The 23,305-nt window shown below is 42.7% G+C and overlaps 1 protein-coding gene and 1 long non-coding RNA gene across 5 annotated transcripts; both read left to right on the top strand.

Annotated features, from left to right (window-relative positions):
• The first annotated feature begins 646 nt into the window (after positions 1–646).
• Positions 647–11,096, top strand: LOC119217526 (uncharacterized). Of its 3 annotated transcripts, XM_062565411.1 has the most exons (12): positions 647–995; positions 1,624–1,721; positions 3,004–3,145; positions 3,870–4,000; positions 7,031–7,192; positions 7,282–7,455; positions 7,556–7,723; positions 8,257–8,303; positions 8,385–8,901; positions 9,300–10,016; positions 10,673–10,860; positions 11,007–11,096. In XM_062565411.1, the coding sequence occupies exons 3-10, from the start codon at positions 3,032–3,034 to the stop codon at positions 9,310–9,312; spliced, it is 1,326 nt and encodes a 441-aa protein (XP_062421395.1). In that variant the 5' UTR covers positions 647–995; positions 1,624–1,721; positions 3,004–3,031; the 3' UTR covers positions 9,313–10,016; positions 10,673–10,860; positions 11,007–11,096. The 3 variants fall into 3 exon arrangements, with proteins under 3 accessions (XP_062421395.1, XP_062421396.1, XP_062421397.1); XM_062565412.1 differs by lacking the exons at positions 647–995; positions 1,624–1,721 and having other exon boundaries at positions 7,571–7,723; XM_062565413.1 differs by lacking the exons at positions 647–995; positions 1,624–1,721 and having other exon boundaries at positions 8,385–8,746.
• A 6,042-nt stretch (positions 11,097–17,138) lies between these two features.
• On the top strand, positions 17,139–21,099 carry LOC119217528 (uncharacterized). Of its 2 annotated transcripts, XR_009957085.1 has the most exons (5): positions 17,139–18,238; positions 18,310–18,355; positions 18,893–19,104; positions 19,686–19,802; positions 20,033–21,099. It is a non-coding gene; the product is annotated as an uncharacterized LOC119217528 (long non-coding RNA). The 2 variants fall into 2 exon arrangements; XR_009957086.1 differs by lacking the exons at positions 18,893–19,104; positions 19,686–19,802; positions 20,033–21,099 and adding an exon at positions 18,464–18,745 and having other exon boundaries at positions 17,147–18,238.
• The last annotated feature ends 2,206 nt before the right edge of the window (positions 21,100–23,305 follow it).

Here is a 23,305-nt window from a genome sequence, read left to right as displayed (position 1 = left end):
CCAGGGCAATGGCGGCTGGCCGGACGTGGTAAACAGCTGGGGGAGTCTCGTCGTTTTTATTTCGGTGGTTTCAGGACGCAGATTGGAGGGGAGCGCCCCCCAGCGGGCTGAAGGCTGCGCGCACGTCAAGTCAGCGTCAACGCCGATACGTGCTGGTTCCGGCGGAAGCGCTCCGTGTCTTGGCGTGCTGCGGAGAACTTGACGGCGGAGGAAATGCCGTGTCGTTACGCGTTTCGAACGGCAGAGGGCAGCCTGTCCATTCCGATGGCAGCGGGGGGATTTTTACATGACATGACATGACATTACATGTCATTTAGCTGACGCTTTTATCCAAAGCGACTTACAATAAGTGCATTTCCACATAAAGATGCAAACTCAGAAGAACAAGTAACAAGAAAGTACAATTTTCATCAAATAAGCAGTTTCAAAACATGTTATAGAAAAGTGCCATTATAAGTACAGTTTAAGTGCTACCATTTGTTAGTGCTGCGATTTGCTACCCAGTGAGCACAAGATGTTATTTCAACGTTGAAATATGGTTGAAATCAGGTTGAAATGAGGTCTGAACGTCTAAGACCTCATTTCAACGTCTTTTCAACCGGCGAAAAAGGTGCGAGAAACATCAACGTGCTAGAAAAGGGTAAATTTATTGATTATGTGTCATGTTGTAACGTAAGGTTGAAAGAGAGACGATAATATCATTAAGATTATCATAATAATGAATGAACTGGTCGGCGAAATTTGGTCTACGCAAAGACGTGATTTCAACGCATTTAAGATTTTTCTTAAAACGTCATGAATATGGAAATACAGAGTGTGTGTCGTTAACAACATGCTTTAAGGACAAAATAATGCGGGCCGTTTCAAACATTAGTTGAAAACACGTAACTCTGATCACATCTGTAACGCGCATGCGCAAGTTCTTAGACGCTTGCACCGGGAGCAGAGCGACGTGAACGGGCTGATACAACCACGGCTACCGGCCCCAATACTCTGTAAGTACGTGAGTGTTTGAATGAAGCACACCTGGAACTATAACCAGTTATTTTACTTGTGCTGCCCACTCGATACGGGAAGGACTGTTATTTTGGTAAGCTAGTTAGCGTTAGCGCAGATAGTTTGCTAGTTAGCATGCTAGCTTGGAGCATGCTAGCTCGGAGCATGCTAGCGTTCAACATAAACTGGACCAAAAGTAAACCTCACAGAGTATCTTCCGTGTGTTTGGTGTTGCTAATGCGTTAGGTTGTTGTTGTACCCATTTCATATTATTGCTGTTCCCATTTCATGTAGAAAATACACGTTTCTAAAGCAACGCGGCCTAAACACAGATCGCAGCTGAATTCAACAAGTTGTGGCCTGTAAACAAGCTAGCCAACACATTGTAAGTTACTGCATGCTTAAAGCAACATTGTAAAGTATGGTACTGTGTAATATACCTGGAAATGTTACTCCAGAAATGCCATAATTTGCAGATGAATTGTTTATAATGTCATAAGTAAACAATCTATAAATAAGGGTTCTCAAACACCTCCTGCTGTTATCATTATTAAACTTTTTATTACTGTCATTATAAACCCAAGTTACACACTTTTCCCTAAAGTCTTTGTTCTTCCCTCCTCACAGGTTCCTGTGGATGGAGGTTACATCTGATGGAGTTTGTCCCTGCAGTTGTCCTGCCTTACACCTGGTGTACTACTCTGAATATTTGAATAATTTCTGTCGTAGGAATTGAACGTACTGTACATCTTTAAGTTGTTCTCTCTGTACACAGCTAGTCCTCCACTGTTCACCCTTAGGTTTTGTCCAGTTGAAGGTGAGTTTTGCGTGTGCCGATGTGATGGTTTTGGGACAGGAAGCTGGAAGGTTTACAGACTGTAAAGCTCCCTCAGGCTTATTTTTCATTTTGGGTTGAACAAAATAAAATTAATTGAATTGAACGAACTTGTTGACTAGAGGCATCTGCAACTGAGGGGTGTTCTGCGCATTCTGAATCATTGAAGTGACGATGAGGGAGACGGAGCTGATTTCAGGTATACGATCCGGATTCAAGTGACTCAGAGCCAGATGAAGTTCCAATGATTCAGAAAAATGGTTTCATAATATATTTTGGGAAAATAAACTATTTTTGTATTCTGTTTTGTATAGGAAAAGTGTTTAGTGTTATATTGATATGAATAAATACAAATTAATCAAATTGTGTTGTCCTCGTTATGGGCTGTTGACATGACAACTGACTGTGTAACTTGTTCTTTTCCAGCGAGCAATTTATCCGTTGAAAAGACGTTGAAAAGACGTCTATGTTTAGACCAGTTTTCAACGTGATTTTTAATATCGGTGGTAAACGCACAAATGTGGACGTCATTTATTTTTACACCTATAAAATAATGCTATTGCACAAAGTAGAGGACCACATTTTACCGTATTAAAAATCACGTTGATATGTGGTCTAAATATAGACGTCTTTTCAATGTCTACGAATAGGCGTTGAAACAACTTTCACTTTTAAACCATTTTGCAACGTCGGCCATAGACGTTTATTCAACGTCTTTTCAACCAAAAAAAGTTTCACTGGGTAGTGTTTTAGTCAAGGTAGAGTCTAAATGGATCCGTGTGTGTCTGTGTGTCTGCACAGTGTGCGTGAGATTTTCAAAAAGGCTCCTTTCCCACCGGCAGAAATGATTCAAATGTTGCAAGTATTCAAAAACACGATATACTGGGACATAAGTGTTTCCTACTGAAATTTCTTTTGCGCTTCTGATTGGACAACACAAACTTCTCTGAAGTGTATTAAAGCTCCTTTTCTCCCCAAGACGTTTGGTCCAATCTTCCTACTCCTCTGAGTGACACTTATCTCAGTCTCCTCACAGAATTTTAGGCTTTTACAGATGCAGGTCAACATTTAATTATTCATTATTGAAGAAATATTTTTTTTGATGTCATTGTTCTAAGCCTTATATGTGAAATGTGACGTATAGATAGATTTCAATTCTTTCTTTCTCTCAGGTGGTCTTGTCCAGCACCGTGAGTGTAGATGGCCACGTCCTGGCAGTGTCTGACAACATGTTTGTCCACAACAACTCTAAGCACGGCCGAAGGGCCCGCAGACTGCAGCCCGGCGAGTCTGTGGAGAATACTATGGAATATGGTGAGACGGTGACAACGTAACACTACAATGTTACACCTCATTTCAGTTTTATTACGTGTCTACTTCATCATTCACACTCAACACACTGTAACAGCAGGTACTTGAGTTCCTTAATGTCCATTTCTAATCGCCGTGATACATCAAACATAACCAGTGGTCATTAGATGAGCTAATTAATGCATTCATTAAGACAATTTAAAAAAAAAATCAAATTCAAACATGAAGAAGTCCATCCATTTCCTGCATGTTAATGCTGTCATTTTAGTACATTTAACTGATAATGCATCCATATTTCTATGTAGTTAAACTCTAAGTGTAGGACCATGTTTCTTTACACTGTTGTACTGCTACTTTTTCTCAATTAAAAGAGCTGAATACTTTTTCTACTTGTGTACTCAGGACACCAGTTTTCACTTGAGCTTTTTCAATTCTGTACAATTGCAGATCATATGATTTCTAAGCAAAATCTGATAGATCCAATTCTGTGTGGGTTTTTGATGCTTTTGTTGTTATTCACAAACAAAGCCACATATATACAATTAAATAACTATGAACATTTCTGAAAGTTTTGCGATGAGCTTTTTAATTGATTGATTGAATTGAATAAACCAAAACTAAAGAGCACTTCCAACACACCTGCCTGAGATTTACTGTCCTCTCTCCAGCTGCTGTACATGCTGAATTGAATGACTTGGGGTAACTCTTGCTTTGCCCTTCTGTCCAGCCACCCCGTGCATCAAAGCCATTAGTCCCAGTGAGGGCTGGACCACCGGCGGGGCGATGGTCATCGTCATTGGGGAGAACTTTTTTGACGGCCTGCAGGTGGTGTTTGGCAGCATGCTGGTGTGGAGTGAGGTAGGAATTGTCTTCAAAGCACCTCACTGATGATGGTACAGTCTGAAGCTTATTTTGAAATGATATATACATAGCATATGGCTTGGGTCATTATTTAAACGATTTATGGGCAATGCACATACATTCATCTTTCCACAGTATTGTGTCGGCCTAAATATTTACCAGGCCTGTAGGGGTATAATTTGTGCCGTCTTGTGTCCTGTTCCTCAGCTGATCACAGCACACGCCATCCGTGTCCAGACGCCTCCTCGACACATCCCCGGGGTCGTGGAGGTCACACTGTCTTATAAATCCAAACAATTCTGCAAGGGAGCACCTGGACGCTTCATTTACACAGGACTTCACACAGGGTTTTCAATAGTTTAAGGACGTTAAAGAATATGGTTTGATTTGCAATACATGTTCCGCTTTTTTCAGCCCTAAATGAGCCCACTATAGACTATGGCTTCCAGCGACTTCAAAAGGTCATTCCTCGACATCCTGGTGACCCGGAGAAATTAGCCAAGGTGAGATAAGTTGCCAAAAATTGCCCATAATGTGTTTTCAAGGAACTGTGTCAATAATATATCCACCGAGATATAAACGGAATGAATGATTTTCTTTGCAGGAGATTCTCCTAAAGAGAACAGCAGATCTTGTGGAGGCCCTCTACGGAAATCCACACAGTAATCAGGTAAATGGAAGCAGCTGTCAGCTTATAGTCGTGTGCGTCTACACAAGCAGGCGACATCTTAAAAGCCTAAAAAAGTCCATGTGGCTTCATTGTGTAAATGTGACAATGCAAGCCATTGCTAATGTCTGTGCATCTCCTGCAGGACATGCTGCTGAAACGTGCAGCAGACATCGCCGAGGCGCTCTACAGTGTTCCTCGTCCTCACAGTCAGCTGCAGGCGCTGCCCAGCTCACCGGCCCACGGCAGTGTCATGGGCCTGGGCTCATATCCTTCTCAGTTAGGCGTCAGCATCGGGGAGCACGGACAGAGCAGCCAAGGTGAGCAGAATAAGACGTGGACCATTTGATACTTTCCTTCCTTTTCTTAAATTAACAAATCAAGAAGAACTGACCCGACCTTTTCATTGTTACTTCAGGTTACATCAGAAATTCCAGCAGTTTGTCTCCAAGGGGTTACCCATCAGCCTCCACTCCTCAGCACTCAAGTTACGGGGTCGGCGGAGGGATGACTGGAGGCTATGGGACAGTTCCCATGACCAGTCTAGGAGTCCCTGGCTCTCCTGGTTTCAGCAGTGCCTCCCCCACCGGCTCTCCCTACAGTAAGAGCCTCTAATGATCCATACACAGTTCTGAGCCCGCTGTCATGTTCAGACCTGAGACTGATGGTTGCTTTCTGATCCACAGTAATGCCGTCCAGCCCCACCATACCATACCGTCTTTGTTTGTTTGAATTATTTTGGTTGCATTGTATTGTGAATTTTATTATATAATATTGTGAACGGTAACTTTTTACATGGGTGCAGAAGCAGTATTATACAACTTTGGTCAAACATACACACACACACAAACAGAAATGCAAACGCAATGTTTTATTCAACAATTTCCTTCACATTAAGGTTTTCCTACAAGGCTCTACATCCCAGCGTTGGGTCTATTTTTGACTGTGCCCATCACCTGTGTGCTCATGCAGCTTGCTACACTGTTTTGTATACTCGGCTGATGAGCCGCAGCATCTTTATTGTGATGCGAGCATTAAAGACTGAGTAGAGCATGTCAGGATAAACAACAACACCCCCCATCTCTCTACTCTTCAATAAGCCTGCTTTTCTCGGAGGACCGGGCCTCTGGGGGCCCGAGTGAGAACCACACGAGTCTCCCTTCAACATGGCCGCTTCCTCTACGTCTCTTTCACTCTCTTAAAACACACACATGCATGCACGCACACACACACAATCTCACACAGACGGCGGACGTGTGCCTGACCACAGCCTCTGTGTACCTCCCTGTGTACCGGTGGCTTTGTGAGCGAGGGCCAAACAGAAACTGCAGAAAAACAGCTGGTTGGGTGGAGAGACAGACACATGAGAGATCCAGTGTGTTCATCATTTTTTTCTGATCTCTCATTGACAACTTTATCCAACACGTTTTTACTATAGCCGGGACTTTAGCGCGTTAATTAAGATTAATTAATTACAATGTGAATTAAGATTAATTAATTACAATTAAAAAATAACACATTAAACATTTTTTACGCATTTCTACACTTATTTTTTGCACCGCGGAACGTTTCTCACTGGATGAGTTTCGGGGGGACCGATTATACTGGAGCACCAACTAGCGTTCATGACTTCAGACAACAACAAACCACAGTGAACATGAACGAAGAAGCTGACGAGACCGTGTCGGGTGGCCCCGTGAATGGGAAATCTGATTATAATAAACACACGGATGGAAGCGTCGATAAGAGCGTGGTTGTGTGCAAGCTGTGCAACAAGGAATTCACATCGAGCCTCAAGTATCACCTCAACGCAACACAATTAGCAGCTAGCGTGGACGTACAAGGACCCACACCCAACCCACACTGCACCAGATGACTGGTTTAAGGACCAGGGTAACTAAGTCCACGTCTGAAAAAATAACCAATGTTCTGAATGTACTTGAAAGTTTTGGTCTACTTAAAAAAACCTAGTTTACAGAAGGTCTACTTACCTATAGGCTACCTGAATTTCTGAAAGTACTATATTTCTAAATATGCTATTTCTACACTTGTCTGCTGGAATTGGTTGAACAAAAATAAAAATCCATGTGAAAAAAATTACTTCTCACTGTTCTCAGGTCAAATATTTATGCAATTAAAATGTGATTAATTTTGATTAATTAATTACAAAGCCTCTAATTAGATTTTTAATTGAGTCCCGGCCCTAGAAATTATACGAGCGGTCGTTAATAAACATTTGGACAGTTGAGATACTTGGCTCATATTGCAAGTAAGCAGTGATGAAAATCGGCCGACCGTCTGGTCTCAATAGTCTTTAAATGTCTTCATGACTTACGTTTCTTATACTTTCTCTCTTCCAGTCTGCATGCATGCAATCTCACTGTGAGCTGCTGTGAGAACCTGGCAAAGAATATCAACCCATCACAAGTTAGAGAGCTGGACCTGTCCAACAACAACCTGACAGATGCAGGAATAACACTGCTCTCCACGAAACTGAAGAACAGCAAATTGGAGAAACTCAGGTAAAAATGAGACAACCACGTTCGTCCAGTTTAAATAAAAGTTGAAAGTGTGAAAAATATTATTCTTTCTGTATTTTTTGATCGTTCAGACTGAGGAGCTGCAATCTAACACAGCACAGCTCCGATGACCTGACCGCCGTCATCAGCTCAGCCTCCTGCCAGCTTAGAGAATTGGACCTATCTGACAATGACTTGCAGGACGTAGGAGTCAAAACGCTCTCTGGTGGACTGGAGAGTCCTCACTGTAAACTGAAGATACTCTCGTGAGTTCCAGATTAATAAATAATGTATTAGTCTTTGCGGTTTGTTGATACGGTGATAAATAAGATGAAATGTTGTGGTAAGTGGGCATTTTTTTTAAAGTGTGTCCTTGTGCAGAGTGACAGAGGAAGGCTGCACTTTCCTGGCATCAGCTTGGAACTCGTCCAGTATGAGAGAGCTGGACCTGAGCTACAACCACCCGGGAGAGTTGGGCGTGCAGCTTCTGTCTGCTCTGATGGCCGACCCACAATGCAGCCTGCAGAAACTCAGGTAGTGGCGGCACGGATCCATTGTTATCGACAAATGCAACTAAAAAAAGATGTTAAAGATATACTGTATCCATGATAGTACATCCATCTGAGTGCACTGCAGCCCGTATGTGGGTAGCTTAATACTAAACTTAGGAAATTCTAAGACTCAGATTTCAGACTTTTCTTTTACCTTTAAAGTGTAGTAGCCTCAATTTTTTAGTTCAAGCTGTTGTCTTTAGAAATCTCCAAGATAATCTCCACATCGTTTTCAGCATAAAAGGGGAACGTAACATAAAGTCTGTCACCATTTATCTGGGAGTACCACTGCATATCTGAAAAAGGTGATGAAGAGCTCTTTATAGCTCCACAACGTCAGAGTTATAGTAATAGAATGAAATATGTTATTTCCGCTGCATTGACTTTGATAATTTAAAAAACTCTCCATCACCAGTCTCTAAATGTTATTGGAGGGAAATGCTGAGTTGGTGGATTGTCGTTTTTACCACATTAACAATACAAGTGTCAGAAAACATGTCTTCCATCCTCTCCCAGTGTGGAGCAATGTGGTGAATCCAGGATTCAGCCAGGTCCAAAAAAATGTGAGTAACTGCTATAGTTCATGAAATAGCATTGAGTCAAATGTAATGCTGACTGACATCCTCCATCTGCTCCGTCATCAGACACCACCAAACTCACCCTGGACCCGAACACGGCACACAGGGACCTCTCTCTGTCCGGAGGAGACAGGAAAGCGAGGCGTTGGACCAAGCAGCCTTATCCTGATCACCCGGAAAGGTTTGAATTTTGGACTCAGGTGCTGTGCAGGGAGGAGCTGACCGGCCGCTGCTACTGGGAGCCAGAATGGAGCGGGAGAGCTGTCACAGGAGTAGCCTACAAAAAGATGTGCAGGACGGGAGAGGGTCGGGACAGCTGGTTGGGGAAAAACGACTGTTCCTGGGCACAGAGCTGCACCAAAGACGCCTACAGGACCTGGCACAATGACATGAGCACTGCTGTAACCATCCCACCCAACTCCAATAAGGTGGGGGTCTATCTGGACTGGTCAGCGGGGAAACTGTCCTTCTTCACGGTGTCCTGTGGCACACTGACGCTGCTCCACACCTTCCACACGACCTTCACTGAGCCCGCCCAGCGTTCAGACTTGGCTGGGTGGACTCCACGGTCTACCTGTGCTAGGTATTACCTGGCCGTTGTTTTAAGTAATGGTAGTGCGCAGCCATTAACAGCACGCAGAATGTTGCGGAACTTCTACAAATGCTGTTTCATCACAGTAAAACTACTGTAGTATGTACAGTTATATTACTGTTATGTACCAATATAAATGAAACGTGGGAGTCGCATACCGTATACACAGCTTAAAATAATCGAATTATCCACATTCCCATAAGCATCTCATAAGAGTCGCTTTTACTGCCACACATACAATATGGGTGTTTGTGTACTCCATAGTATAACATTAGAAATGTCTGACCCTGAAATGTCCAAGATGTTTCACCTCATCACAGGCCAGAAGGTCATTGTCAGCCAATTTAAAATGAGGGAATTTAAAAACTAAGAGTCCACACTGTTTGCAGGAGGAGCAGCTGAGATGAGGAGTTGGATCCAGGTGAAGAAGACTGCGGCGGCTGAAGCTGGCGGAGCAGCAGGGCGCCGCTGCGTACGTTGGCCCGTCACTGTGTTGGATAAAAGCGTCGCATTCACTGATGTCTACGCATCGTCAATGACAGTGCGGGCCGCTCCCCTGGCCTGCGTTTGAGCTCTGCCGCGTGTAGAGACACGCTCACACATAGATATATGTATGTGTTTTATTCACATGGAAGGATTCCAGCCTCTCTGGGAGGAAGGCAGCCGCTGGGGCTGTGCAGCCGGCTGGCAGCTCCGTCTAGCGGGGCCACGAGTCAAACACAATTCATGGGCTGCTCTGTGCTTGGGATGCAGCATCTATAACGGGGGCATGTCGTGCGTTCAGCTTCGGGGCGTGTGTGGGAAACAGGGTCCTTTGGCGCCATCGTGTGGCGGCGGCGGGGCGTTGCAGCACCAGAGGGCAGCGGGAGTAGAAACGTCCACAGCGCACGTCGTGTGGCTCAGTCATCGATCGCGGCGCTGCAACGCGACTGACTTTCATCCGGGTGTCTTGATCGGTTCGAACGGGGGGGGGGGGGGGATTCCACTTTTTTGTGACAGCAGAGCATAGACATGTATAGAAAGGCTAGATTGCTCAAGGCGAAGTCAGCTGTGTCGTCACTTGGCGGCCATCTTGGGTCAGGAGACTGCGCTGCTGTGGACGGAAGGTGAGTGACATACGCCAACTAAAATGCTCGTAACTTGCTGAATTCTTGACGGATTTACAAACTGTTTGGTTTATTACAAACCTTATTAACGTGGCTACGATTTGTGCTGATGCCGATGTTTAAATTGTAGCTTCACGTTTTGAGAAACGCTTAACATTGCAGCGTAGCTGTGTGTTTCATGGCTGCCCTCTACTCTAAAGTGACACCACACAGTCGACATTTTCAATTATTAACAGGTTTCCTGAGACCAACAACGTTTCTTGACAACCTAATCTTTTGTCTAAATGTCATTTTGTGGATGTGGTTGTATTTATTTGCTGGCTAGCAGTGAAGAGGTCGTAAGTGAGTCACCAAGCAATTGTAAATTGGTGGGAGAGGCAGGGTTAGTCTTTCGTTTCAACATAGCTTTGAGTTACACGTGATTTCCAAGTGGTTTGGTTTCTTAAAAACATCTTTACCTTTGGATTACTTTTTTGGGTTTTTTTTTAGACAACATTACAAGATTGGCTGCATATATTTGCATACATGCAGTACATAGAATCAAAATGATAATGTATTTTATACTGTATTTTAGTCCATACCCTCAGTGTTGAAGGAAATAAAGGTGCAAGGTTAACAATCATTTATATCTGACTACTATTTCTCCCATTTGTAAGGTTTCCCAAATGTAGCGAGCGCCGGAGACAGTGGGAGCGTGCCCTGAGAAGGGAAGGTTTTGTGGCTAATGACAGAACACTGCTCTGCAGCGAACACTTCAGAAATGAAGATTTGGACGGGACAGACTATCGGATTCAAAGCTGGAGCTGTTCCATCTGTCTTCAACTTCCCTGCTCATCTTCAGAGGGTACGTGTACAATTGGCCAACTAGATTACAAGGTGTTAAAGATGGATGCATCGATGTTTAAATGTGATTTAATGTCACACTTTCTGCAAGTTTAGCAATACATAAAGTGTATTACAGATCAATTGAATATTTAACTATTTTTTCAGCCGGTAGCACCAAGAAGCACAAACGCTTCAAGAAAAGCAGGAGAAAACCAGCCCATGTACCCCGAGCAGGATCAACCTCCACCTGATGTTGTGAGTATTTGTACACATGAGGAATGTCACTAACAAATACCCTAACCCTAATTAACTTCATTATATATTTATTTATTATTTATTGTTTTTTTTTTTGTTTTTTATGCAATGCCTTCCTCTCCAAAGGCTCTTAAGGCCAAACTTGATGCAGCCATGGCCACAGCGCATGAACTGTGGCGGGAAAAGAGCAATGCCTTGGCAAGGGTAAGGAGGGCCAAGAAGAACATGAAGGCTCTTCTGGAGGAGCTGAAAGCTAAGAACCTCATCAATGAAGAGCTGAATGACAAGCTGGAATGCTACTCAGGTAAAATAAATAATGACTTTAAATGTTTTGTCTTTTTTATGTTCTTTGTTAGACATAAAAATTACTATCAAAGGAGACTTACTAAATCACCTTTTCTAATTACATTTCAGATCTTCCGGTTCACCTCCTGTCAAGACGGGGTGCAGAGTACACCCAGGCCCAGAGAGACTTTGCGCTCACTCTCCACCTGCATGGTCCTAAGGCGTATCACTACCTGAGAGACGACCTGAAAATTCACCTTCCACATCCCAGTTCCTTGAAAAGGTATTCTTCGTCTCTAATTTCAACTACAGTAACAACTTCAGCTACAGACTGTAGTGTCATGAATAGTTAAACTTACTGATCTAAGTCGTGCTAATACATTTTGATGTTGTTGTTTTTTTAGTATGTCCAGGGTCCACAATAGGGGTGATTGGGTTAGTGGCTCATTGGGTAAGTAATTAAATGGTCAATGTCTCAATTGTGTCAAGGTGGCTGAGCTCACTGGACGCCAAACCTGGCCTCAACAAAATGATGCTGGACATGCTGGGAAAACGGCGCCAAGAAGATGAGGCCAAATATGGGGTTGTCACTCTGATGTTGGATGCGATGGCCATAAAGAAGCATGTTCAGTACGATCCACAGTCACAAACCATGTCTGGTTTTGTGGACATGGGGGATCGTATAAATCAAAGTGACATAGCTTCAGAGGCTCTTGTGTTTCTGGTCGTTGGGCTCCAAGGTTACTGGAAGGCTCCAATTGGTTACTATTTGACTAAGAGCCTAACCCCGGAAACGCAGAGTGTCTTAGTTGTGCATGCTCTGGAAGAGCTTCATCAGCGCCAGATCTTGTGACCTTAAGGCAACACCATGTGAGCCCTTGAAGACACATTTCCCCCATCCAAGAACCCGTGACAAGGTTTTTGTTATGATGGACGCTTGCCACATGTTGAAGCTGACGCGCAATATGTTGGAGGTACGTGCCTCTCTGGTTGACCATATTCAGTTGTTTATGTTTTAATTGTATGAAATCTGTGTTATCACATAATTGTGGAGAATATGCAGATTTACATTGCATGTTTGCGAGCAGTTAAAAACTGGTTATTCTGCAGGCATACAGCCCAATTTTAAGCGTCACTGGCACCATCAATTGGAAGTACATCGTTCATCTGGCCTGCATGCTGCAAATAGGGTCACTGATAATCATGTTTACTTTGGTAATCAGAAGATGAAGGTATGTTTTTATGATGATTTGCTTTGTGTTTTTATCCTGGTGCTGATGTTTGGATCTTGTAGCGCTAATTTTCTCCTCATTTGTGTATTTTATCTCAATCAAGGTCTCCCTGGCTGCTCAGGCCTGCAGTAATTCCGTGGCAGTGGCCCTGCGCACCTTGCAGGATCTGAAGGAATATGCAGTGTTGCAAGATTGTGAGGCTACAGCAGAATTTATCGAGGTAATAAAGCAAGAGATCTGCATCACAATCCAAAGTCATTTCCAAATATTCTACTGTTCTTATGAACATTTGAGTGATTAATTGCTTTAATTCTGTTGGAATTTATGGCATTTATTACAGGTGACAGATTCCAGATTTTAAGATTTCACAAAAACATGACAACACAACACTTGTAGATCTACTATTTTGGTTGTTAATGTGTACAGAATATATAATTGGTGTATCAGTATCAAAAAAGTATCCTCAAGTCTAACAATATGCAAGCACATATGTACAGTATGAGCTTTTTGTACTTACCGCAACTCATAATTAGCCCAGGAACACCCCCATCTCAGGTTTAAATATCAAATTATTCAGACTTAGATGTATACTATGATACGTTAAACTCAGTTAAGGTGATGATTTCAGTGCTTCCAGTCACTTAAGATATTTGTTTATAGATAACGGACAGGCTGTTCGATATCTTGAACAGCCGCAATCCCAGAGCCAGAGGGTTCAAAGCCCCACTTGGTTCTCGGAACTGGACAAGCACCAGGGAGTTCTTGTCAAGAGCCAGGGCTTACTTGCTCGCTTTGAGGATGGGAGATGGCACACCCCTCTACCGTACAAAGAGGTCTTTAAAAAAAAAGAGAATGTTCTGTTGGTGATGCACTGATACCCCCCCCCGACACAAGTACAACTATTTAACTTTTGAGTAGTCACCAATATCCACTACAGATTCTTAATTATAATGTAATAATCATAATGAGACTTTATATTTGAATACCAATAGTTCATCACTACGGGTTTCAGTGCATCCCTAGTCTATGAGGTTGTCCGGATATCTAATTCTCTGCTATCTTCTGCATCATGTTCAGATGCTCTGTCCTCCTCCTGTCTGCATTGCGTTCAAAAGATGCTCTGTCCTGTCTGAGTTCATGAGATGGCCCACTCTTCAAGTGGTACATATTGTTTTATAATTCATATGATAATGTATTTACTTGTCTGTGAATTAGTCTCTGTTGCAATTCTCTTCTTTGTTTTTGAAGGTTGCTCTCTGTCCTCGGCTTTGTCATAAACATTGACACATTGATGGCGATGATTCCCGTGCTCCTCGAAGGACAGCGATATGTCCTGACGTACCGATTCAGCCAGGACCACTTGGAGCTTCTTTTCAACTCATCAGAGCATCCGGTAGAGTTCATATTTACCAGCCACATAAAGTGTCAGCATGTGCTCTTATAGCTTTCACATATACAGTATCTGGAGTTGTCAGAAAAACTATTTAGAGTATTTAGAATGTCTGTGTGTTTGCATAAATATTGTTCTGAAGGTGGCTGGAATAACAACCCTAACGCCAGCCATTTCAAGTACATTTTCCGGAAGCTGATGGCCAGGTGTGGGGTTGTTAAACCAAGCAGCAAAGGCAATGTGACAGCACAGGATGACACAGAGTCCCTACCAGCTGATCAGTCTGCTGTTCCTACCGCATAGACACATCTACCAACCTGTCGGCTGTAGACATGTCCTCTGCAGAAGGAGAAGATCTCCCTTCCCTGTTTGCAGACATTCCTGCCCTTGTACAAGACCACAGCTATCTTCCCAAGAAGTTTGATGGTCTTGTGGAAAATGTGCTTGTGTACATTTCAGGTAGAGTTAGACTTTATAGTAGTATATAGCAGAGGTGTGGACTCGAGTCCTGTGACTTGGACTCGAGTCAGACTCGAGTCATGAATTTGATGACTTGAGACTCGACTCGACAAAACGTACAAAGACTTGCAACTCGACTTGGACTTGAACACCGATGACTCGTGACTTGACTTGGACTCGTGCCTTTTGACTCGAGAAGACTTGCTACTTCCCATGAAAACTGGGGGAAACATTTTCACACCACCGCGCCGCTCTGTTTATCTGCATCTGTTAAATAAATGTGCGCCACCTGTATGCAGAGAGCGCTGCCTGCACGACATCCAATCACTGCAGTCCATTTGGCCTTATCAACGAGACAGCTCGTTCATGGTTACAAAAATCGGGATTTTTGAACCCGGATTCAGACTCCGATGGAAATCCTCGCCAACATTATGTCAACGTCCGTTTTAAAGTAGTGTAATGAGCTGAGTTAAAGTTATTAGTTAATCAGTTATGCAGATGTTGCATGTGTTCACGTTATGCTCCGTTACCAGCTGTAGTTACGCGAGACAACCCGAGTTTTGGGGGTCCGTGTATGCGGAAGTGTTCGTTCGGCGTGGTGACGGCCAACAGTGACCGAAGTTGAGTTGTTTTATATAAATAAATGCAGCGGAGTTGCAAGCCAGTCATCGCCTCCTTATTTACGCTGCAGCATTGGGGTGAGCGTTACAGCACTATAACACAGTCACAGTCCATCCACCATTACCCTTCCCTTCGTAGTCTAGGTCTGTGAGGCAGCGCACCATCACCCAGGGTTCCCCGTCCCCACTATAATAAAATGACTTGAATTGACTCGAAAATAAAATGTTACGACTTGTGACTCGACTTGAGACTTGTTGGCTTTGACTTGTGACTCGACTTGGGACTTGCTTCATCATTGACTCGACTTGACTCGGGACTCGAGGGCAATGACTTGAGACTTGCTTGTGACTTGCATAACAGTGACTTGCTCCCACCTCTGGTATATAGTATTTAGCCTATAACTAATTCATTTCCCCATGCTTATTAATTAAAAAAAGTCATTATAATGTGAATCTGTCCACCATTGATTTCAGGATTTGTGGTGCGACGCACACTAAAAAAGCTTTCCTGTGATGTCTGCCGGGCAAGCCTGTTGATGGATGCTGAATCTGCCAGTAAGGACCAGAGCTACCATCTGCTGACGCTGAAAAACAATGGAGGTCTTGTCATCCCATCAGCAGGCACCGTGAAGGTCGTCAGGGCAGCAGAGTGGGTTGTTCGGCAGGCAGTAGCAGATTCCAGGAGATCGCAACCCATCAAACTGTTGGAGGTCCTCTACGTGGTGAGGAAGAGGATAAGTGGAGAGGATGTGTTTTTGCTCGGGGAGCACGTCACTGACACGCGATATGGCATTGACAGTCACCACCATACACTCTTGACTCTGGTTGTGTCCCTCTTCTTCAAGCTAAGGCTGCACCACATTGCGAAAATGTCAACGCTTAGCTTGCAGAAAGACAGTGTGAGACAGAAGCTCACAAAAACTGTCCTTTTCAAAGGGCAGTAGCGCAAACTATTTGTGCACTTAAAGGATGGGTTTTCAACTGGTGGTCTGTTTAGTTTGCTACTCTTCTTTGATGTTTGCATGTGAATGAGTGGTGTATGAGTGTGTGCGTGAATGGGTGAATGTGGGGCTTTGTAAAGCGCTTTGTGCACCAAGACGGTGTAGAAAAGCGCTATGTAAGTTCAGACCATTTAAGAGAGAGGAGGAGAGGGAGGGAGCTGTATTGATTATATTGTATTGATGGAAAGAGTTTTGTGTCCAATTGTGTCTTAATGTTTTTTTTTTTTTCTAATTGTGTGCCTTTGGACCTAAGTAAAAAAACAAAGACCCATCTCTTTTCTCTTTATTTTACAGAATGGCAACTTTATATTTACAGATTTATATTATACATGAATTTACACATGTATTTAATAATGTTAGTGCAATTTTGTTTATTACTAATATTATTTCATGTTTCATGTACCTTATAAATATTGATATCATTACTGTGTGTGTGTGTATGGGTATACCTAGTGCTTTACCTGTCTAGTCTACTTAATATACTATTTTCTTAATAAACTCCGTGGCTATAATTTTTCACAAGTATGCAGTTAAATAGCCGCATCCCTGACGTTTGTGACACACCAAGCCGTTTGAAAATCGGTTGAAAATTGAGCAAAATATAGTTATTTCAGCACTACATGCACAATAGACTTTAATGTTATAACTGGACGAGCGGTCCTGTCCTAAGATGGCCGCCGTGTGACGTCGTCGGGTCCCATTGGCTTTCAGCGCCGGTAAGCCATCTAGCCTTTCTATACATGTCTATGCAGCAGAGCGCCAGGGCAATGTCGGCTGGCCGGACGTGGTAAACAGCTGGGGGGGTCTCGTCGTTTTTATTTCGGTGGTTTCAGGTCGCAGATTGGAGGGGAGCGCCCCCTAGCGGGCTGGAGGCTGCGCGCACGTCAAGTCAGCGTCAACGCCGATACGTGCTGGTTCCGGCGGAAGCGCTCCGTGTCTTGGCGTGCTGCGGAGAACTTGACGGCGGAGGAAATGCCGTGTCGTTACGCGTTTCTAACGGCAGAGGGCAGCCTGTCCATTCCGATGGCAGGGGGGGATTTTTACATGACATGACATGACATTACATGTCATTTAGCTGACGCTTTTATCCAAAGCGACTTACAATAAGTGCATTTCCACATAAAGATGCAAACTCAGAAGAACAAGTAACAAGAAAGTACAATTTTCATCAAATAAGCAGTTTCAAAACATGTTATAGAAAAGTGCCATTATAAGTACAGTTTAAGTGCTACCATTTGTTAGTGCTACAGTTTGCTAGTGTTTTAGTCAAGGTAGAGTCTAAATGGATCCATGTGTGTCTGTGCACAGTGTGCGTGAGATTTTCAAAAAGGCTCCTTTCCCACCGGCAGAAATGATTCAAATGTTGCAAGTATTGAAAAACACGATACACTGGGACATAAGTGTTTCCTACTGAAATTTCTTTTGCGCTTCTGATTGGACAACACAAACTTCTCTGAAGTGTATTAAAGCTCCTTTTCTCCCCAAGAAGTTTGGTCCAATCTTCCTACTCCTCTGAGTGACACTTATCTCAGTCTCCTCACAGAATTTTAGGCTTTTACAGATGCAGGTCAACATTTAATTATTCATTATTGAAGAAATATTTTTTTGATTGTTTTTGATGTCATTGTTCTAAGACTTATATGTGAAATGTGATGTATAGATAGATTTCAATTATTTTTTTGGATGTGAGACACCTCTTCCTTTCCTCTCTCTCGATATGGGGCATCATTTGGACATCACTTGGCCTGCCGAGGTCACACACGCGACTAAAAGTACGTCACTTTTGATGAAAGATAAACCACATGTAATGTAATATAATGGATTAAACCACGTGTGTGTAATGATTTAATCTACGGCTTACTGGGTGCGTTTGATGAAATCATCTAAATGGTGATACTGCAAAACAAGATCATCTTTGTTTGTGAAGAAGCTCAGCCTGTAAGATCATAAATCAATTATTGCCATTATAAATCATTTTTTGTGTAGCCAGTGAGGAAATGTCCCTCCTGAGCTACTATAGATTCAGGTCAGCCTTGGCACCTCCTACTTCCTGGTTCACCAATTAGACAGGCTGTAAAAGCTTCACGTAATGAAGCTGTGTCAGCATGCTTGTCCCTTTCGCTGTTGCACTCTGGCTTGAGAATTCCGAGAGCAGGTAGGTGGTTTTATTCTCAGTTCTTGAGCAAATGATTTGGCTGTTGGTGATCTTTCTGGTTTGTCTCCCAGCTCGTCAGGGCCCAGGTGCAGGAGGCTCAAAGTCCAGGCTGCGATTGTAAGCCACTGCTGTTTTTGCTATATTCTTTTCTGGTTTTGTCTCTTTCTTTTTGTAGTATTAGTTAAATTCCAGAAGATACTTATTGTTAAAATTGCTTCTTATTAGGAGCGCTTGAGGCTCAACAGTGTGGCTACCCAGGTGGTGGTGAGTGTGGTGATTGGGCCTCTCACCTGCACTTCACATTATCAGTAGTTTGATGGTATATTTTTTACATAATTCTTCAGTATATTCCTTAGTTTGAGCTGTATTTGTGTGGCGCATCCAAGCCAGCGAGGGCCCTGTGGCCTAGTCACCAGTAGAATTCAATTTGTTAGATGCCCATTCGGTTATTCTGGGACTTTGGTCACCCGTTGCTCCGTGTTTGTTCAATAATGAATTTTATGAGAAAAATCCACCCTGTGCTACCAGTAGTTATAAATGTCTTTCCTACAGTTAATCAACTTCTCATTCAATATACACACAATGCATTAGCCAAAAGTATTTACTTACATTTCAGTTAAATTAAACAGATTTCTCCCCCATTCTCTTATTTAGGTGAAGTAGATGGCCCCAAAAATGGAAACGGCAATGCAAAATGGATTTTAAAAAAGCAAGGCGAACCCCTGACTGCGATACACGGACCAAGATTTTTGCTATTCCCTTCTTTAAATTTCAATTCAATTACTGAACTTCAGGATTTGGGGAATATTAAGATGCCAACCAGGTGTAACATGTTTGACCTTCCTTTTGTGGAGTCACCCTGTTAGGTGAGGGGGCAAAGTAACCATTCATTTTTTTTAATATTGTAGTTTTTTTTTTTTTTTTACTCATTTCTGTTTGTTCTATATGCTTTGGGCAAGAAACGTAGTGGTGGAGTACAAAAACGTCAGAGACTTGGGTTATTAACAACACTACCACAGGGACGCAGCTCTTATCGCCAACAGAAAGCTTTTAAATGTTTTGAATGGCTTGGTAGTCCAAAATGATGGTGCTGTATGTTCTGTAGTGTAAATTGCTTGAATTGTATGTGCGTACCCTGTAAAAATGCACTGTAAATGCACATGTCTGTGGACAGTAATTAAAACCGCTTTAAAGAACCGTCATCTTGACTGAAAATGATTTTTGTTCCACAATGACAAATGGGAGTGTTCTAAAGATTCATTTTAATGGATATTCAAAATTGTACAATGTAGTGCTGTTGTTGGAATATTGACTCTGAAATTCGAACACTTCAATGTAACCCCCACCCTCTATGTTAGGGCCTTGGTGTTAAAATGTATTCCTTTTTTACAATTGTACTTTAATTTTGACTGTAGATTAATAGTTAATGTATTCTGGAATCTTGTAGGAACCACCTGCGATTGCTGATTATGGGTGGTCGACCTCAAATGACGGAACCATCAAGGTTAAAGGAAGCTTATGGATCTTGGGTAGCAGATGGGCGAGGCTTGGGCTCTTCATCCAGGTATTTATGTAATGCTTGTTAAAATGTCTTTCAACCTTAACTGTCTGCTTCCAGTATGTCCTTGTCTGTCTTTAACTTTTTGGGCTCTCTTTATCTGCTGTTTAACTATTTGCTGTTCAATGTTTTAAGAATGTGTGTATTGCTGATTAATGTTGGGCTGTGTAAGGAGCTCTCAGTGTTGCCAAGATTTTTCTTGCTGCGTTCCTTATTTATGTTGTGACTTGAAACAGGGTGGTCAAGAGAACATAACGGGCTCCCTGAAGTCAAGCTAATTCTGCCTCCTGTGAGAAGTGTCGAAATTACCTCTGCCCTCCAGCTGACTTGGGGTTTTGGTGAGGTTAGTATCTTTTCCTCAGTACTGTTTTGTAACACTTGTTGGGCAGGCTGTTTGATGGCTCTAATAACATGTGCCTCTAACTGACTCCTCAGTACTGCCTTTGTTATGCTTTCAGGCAAAGTACTGTTGTGTTCTCTGGATGGTCCTACATCAACCTAAACGGCTCGTGCTTCAGGGCCTCCAAGAAGTGGTCCAGCAGCTTCAGCCTCCTGTGGACTGAGCCGTTTGAGCAAAAGTTAAGACTTTTTTTTTTTTCCCCCAGTCTTTTTGTCATTAAAGTTGTGGCACAACTTTGATTCTATTGTATGGCCCAAAGAACTATTTTGGCTCTTTGCACTGTAACATGAAATAGTAAATGGCAAAAAATTGGTACACTAAAGTCATTTCTGCTGAATTTGTTGCCCATACTGAATGAAAATTAGTAAAGAACTTTCTGCTGCGCAAATTTATGAAGCTAATCATTTCAAGAAACTTTTACTTGCAACGATGAGGGAGGAGAAACTTCCCGAAGATACTCCGCTGCACGTATGCGCATTTTACCGCCGCAGACGTGATTTCCGTTGAGGCGGATGCTAGAAGTGTGAAGAAAGCGCTGCTCAGTCCAGAAGGTAAGTTTCAGCTACCCTTGCACGATAAAATGTTAGTTGATTTAGCAAACTTACTCTGCAATTTGCCAGTCTTAACTGTTTGCGGTGAACTTGTTTTTAAAGTCTAGCTTGAATGTTAACGGCTAGACTGTCACACATGGAATCCTCTAAAATAACATTAAATATAAATTGCCTTTCAGCAAACTGCATGCTTAATAGCAGGTTCAATGATATTTGTCAATCTTCCAGCTAACGCTTGAATTCGGTATAAATGGTTTTTATTTTTGTCTATGGTAGTGTAACGCATGATTTTGAAAGGAGCAACCTCATCAGGAAATATTCCCAGTTATCAGTTTAGCAATTTAGTAACCTTAATATGCGATATAATGTTTCACTTGGTGCTATTAAAACTTTACTCTTTATCACTTAGTTAGGCCTGACTCAAGTTAGCCAGGACCAGCCCTTGGTTAAGCTGTTGTAGGCAGACTGCCTGGGGACTTCTTAGGACACACCAAGCCCATCTTCCACCTTCCACAATAAACCAATGTTTAAATGCACATCACTAGTTCAGCTTCTTTCCAGGAGTTTTGTTTTCTCGCCTAGCAGGTCTCTATAGATCATAATTCTGTCTCTTCCTGACACCAGCTGCTGCCACCATTATTTTAAATAAAATTCATATTACTGTCATCATATGCCAACATTACCCTTTCCTAAAGTCTTTGCTCTTCCTCTCCACAGAAGCTTCTGTGGATGGTGGTTTTGATGGTGGTTGCCACTGGAGTGGTCCTGCTGTAGACTTGGCCTGCTACTTGCAATTATTTGTATCAATTCTGTTACAGGATTTGAATGTATTGTACATCCTTTACAATGTTAATTCTATACACATGACATTCATTGCAGGATTTCTATCCTGGGAGAGGGATCTTTCCAGATGGTCTCATTAAGGTCTTTCCCCCCCATTGAAGAATTTATTTGGAAGTTTTTCCTGTGTGAATACAAGCCAGGGTGCAAGGTGATGATATCTTGTCAATGTTTCACAAATTTTTCTGAATGTTTGTTGTAATGTCTTATTACTTGCAGGATGCCTTGGGCAGAAGTAGCCTTGTGAGAAAATTGCCATTGCACTGCAACCGATGGGAATTAGCTCACGGTAAGACCTGTTTCTTTTAGTGTAGTACATGTATTAACTTAATGTCCAAGAATAAAAGCATTTGACTGTAAGAAGTTGCAAACTTGTTGATTTTTTTTTTTTCTGTCTGTGTTGAGTAATCTTGTCTTATGATTACTTGCAGGATGACTTGGGCAGCATTGGAATGTGAGAAAACTGCCACTGGGCTGCAACAGATGTGGGGTTTCGGCTAAAGGTAAGGTAAGTGTCTTGTGGGAGGGGTTGTTTTTAAGTGTCTTGTGGGAGGGGTTGTTTTTAAGTGTCTTGTGGGAGGGGTTGTTTTTAAGTGTCTTGTGGGAGGGGTTGTTTTTAAGTGTCTTGTGGGAGGGGTTGTTTTTAAGTGTCTTGTGGGAGGGGTTGTTTTTAAGTGTCTTGTGGGAGGGGTTGTTTTTAAGTGTCTTGTGGGAGGGGTTGTTTTTAAGTGTCTTGTGGGAGGGGTTGTTTTTAAGTGTCTTGTGGGAGGGGTTGTTTTTAAGTGTCTTGTGGGAGGGGTTGTTTTTAAGTGTCTTGTGGGAGGGGTTGTTTTTAAGTGTCTTGTGGGAGGGGTTGTTTTTAAGTGTCTTGTGGGAGGGGTTGTTTTTAAGTGTCTTGTGGGAGGGGTTGTTTTTAAGTGTCTTGTGGGAGGGGTTGTTTTTAAGTGTCTTGTGGGAGGGGTTGTTTTTAAGTGTCTTGTGGGAGGGGTTGTTTTTAAGTGTCTTGTGGGAGGGGTTGTTTTTAAGTGTCTTGTGGGAGGGGTTGTTTTTAAGTGTCTTGTGGGAGGGGTTGTTTTTAAGTGTCTTGTGGGAGGGGTTGTTTTTAAGTGTCTTGTGGGAGGGGTTGTTTTTAAGTGTCTTGTGGGAGGGGTTGTTTTTAAGTGTCTTGTGGGAGGGGTTGTTTTTAAGTGTCTTGTGGGAGGGGTTGTTTTTAAGTGTCTTGTGGGAGGGGTTGTTTTTAAGTGTCTTGTGGGAGGGGTTGTTTTTAAGTGTCTTGTGGGAGGGGTTGTTTTTAAGTGTCTTGTGGGAGGGGTTGTTTTTAAGTGTCTTGTGGGAGGGGTTGTTTTTAAGTGTCTTGTGGGAGGGGTTGTTTTTAAGTGTCTTGTGGGAGGGGTTGTTTTTAAGTGTCTTGTGGGAGGGGTTGTTTTTAAGTGTCTTGTGGGAGGGGTTGTTTTTAAGTGTCTTGTGGGAGGGGTTGTTTTTAAGTGTCTTGTGGGAGGGGTTGTTTTTAAGTGTCTTGTGGGAGGGGTTGTTTTTAAGTGTCTTGTGGGAGGGGTTGTTTTTAAGTGTCTTGTGGGAGGGGTTGTTTTTAAGTGTCTTGTGGGAGGGGTTGTTTTTAAGTGTCTTGTGGGAGGGGTTGTTTTTAAGTGTCTTGTGGGAGGGGTTGTTTTTAAGTGTCTTGTGGGAGGGGTTGTTTTTAAGTGTCTTGTGGGAGGGGT

Source organism: Pungitius pungitius, chromosome 11 (assembly GCF_949316345.1).
Source record: "Pungitius pungitius chromosome 11, fPunPun2.1, whole genome shotgun sequence".
Taxonomy (NCBI): domain Eukaryota; kingdom Metazoa; phylum Chordata; class Actinopteri; order Perciformes; family Gasterosteidae; genus Pungitius; species Pungitius pungitius.
This window is presented reverse-complemented; position numbering and strand designations above follow the sequence as displayed.

Excerpts from the sequence above, each read along its gene's own strand:
- LOC119217526 (XM_062565411.1), top strand. The coding sequence starts at position 3,032 with ATGGCCACGTCCTGGCAGTGTCTGACAACATGTTTGTCCACAACAACT. Across the intron at positions 3,146-3,869 it reads GGAGAATACTATGGAATATG|CCACCCCGTGCATCAAAGCC; the intron begins GTGAGACGGTGA and ends CCTTCTGTCCAG. Across the intron at positions 4,001-7,030 it reads GCATGCTGGTGTGGAGTGAG|TCTGCATGCATGCAATCTCA; the intron begins GTAGGAATTGTC and ends TCTCTCTTCCAG.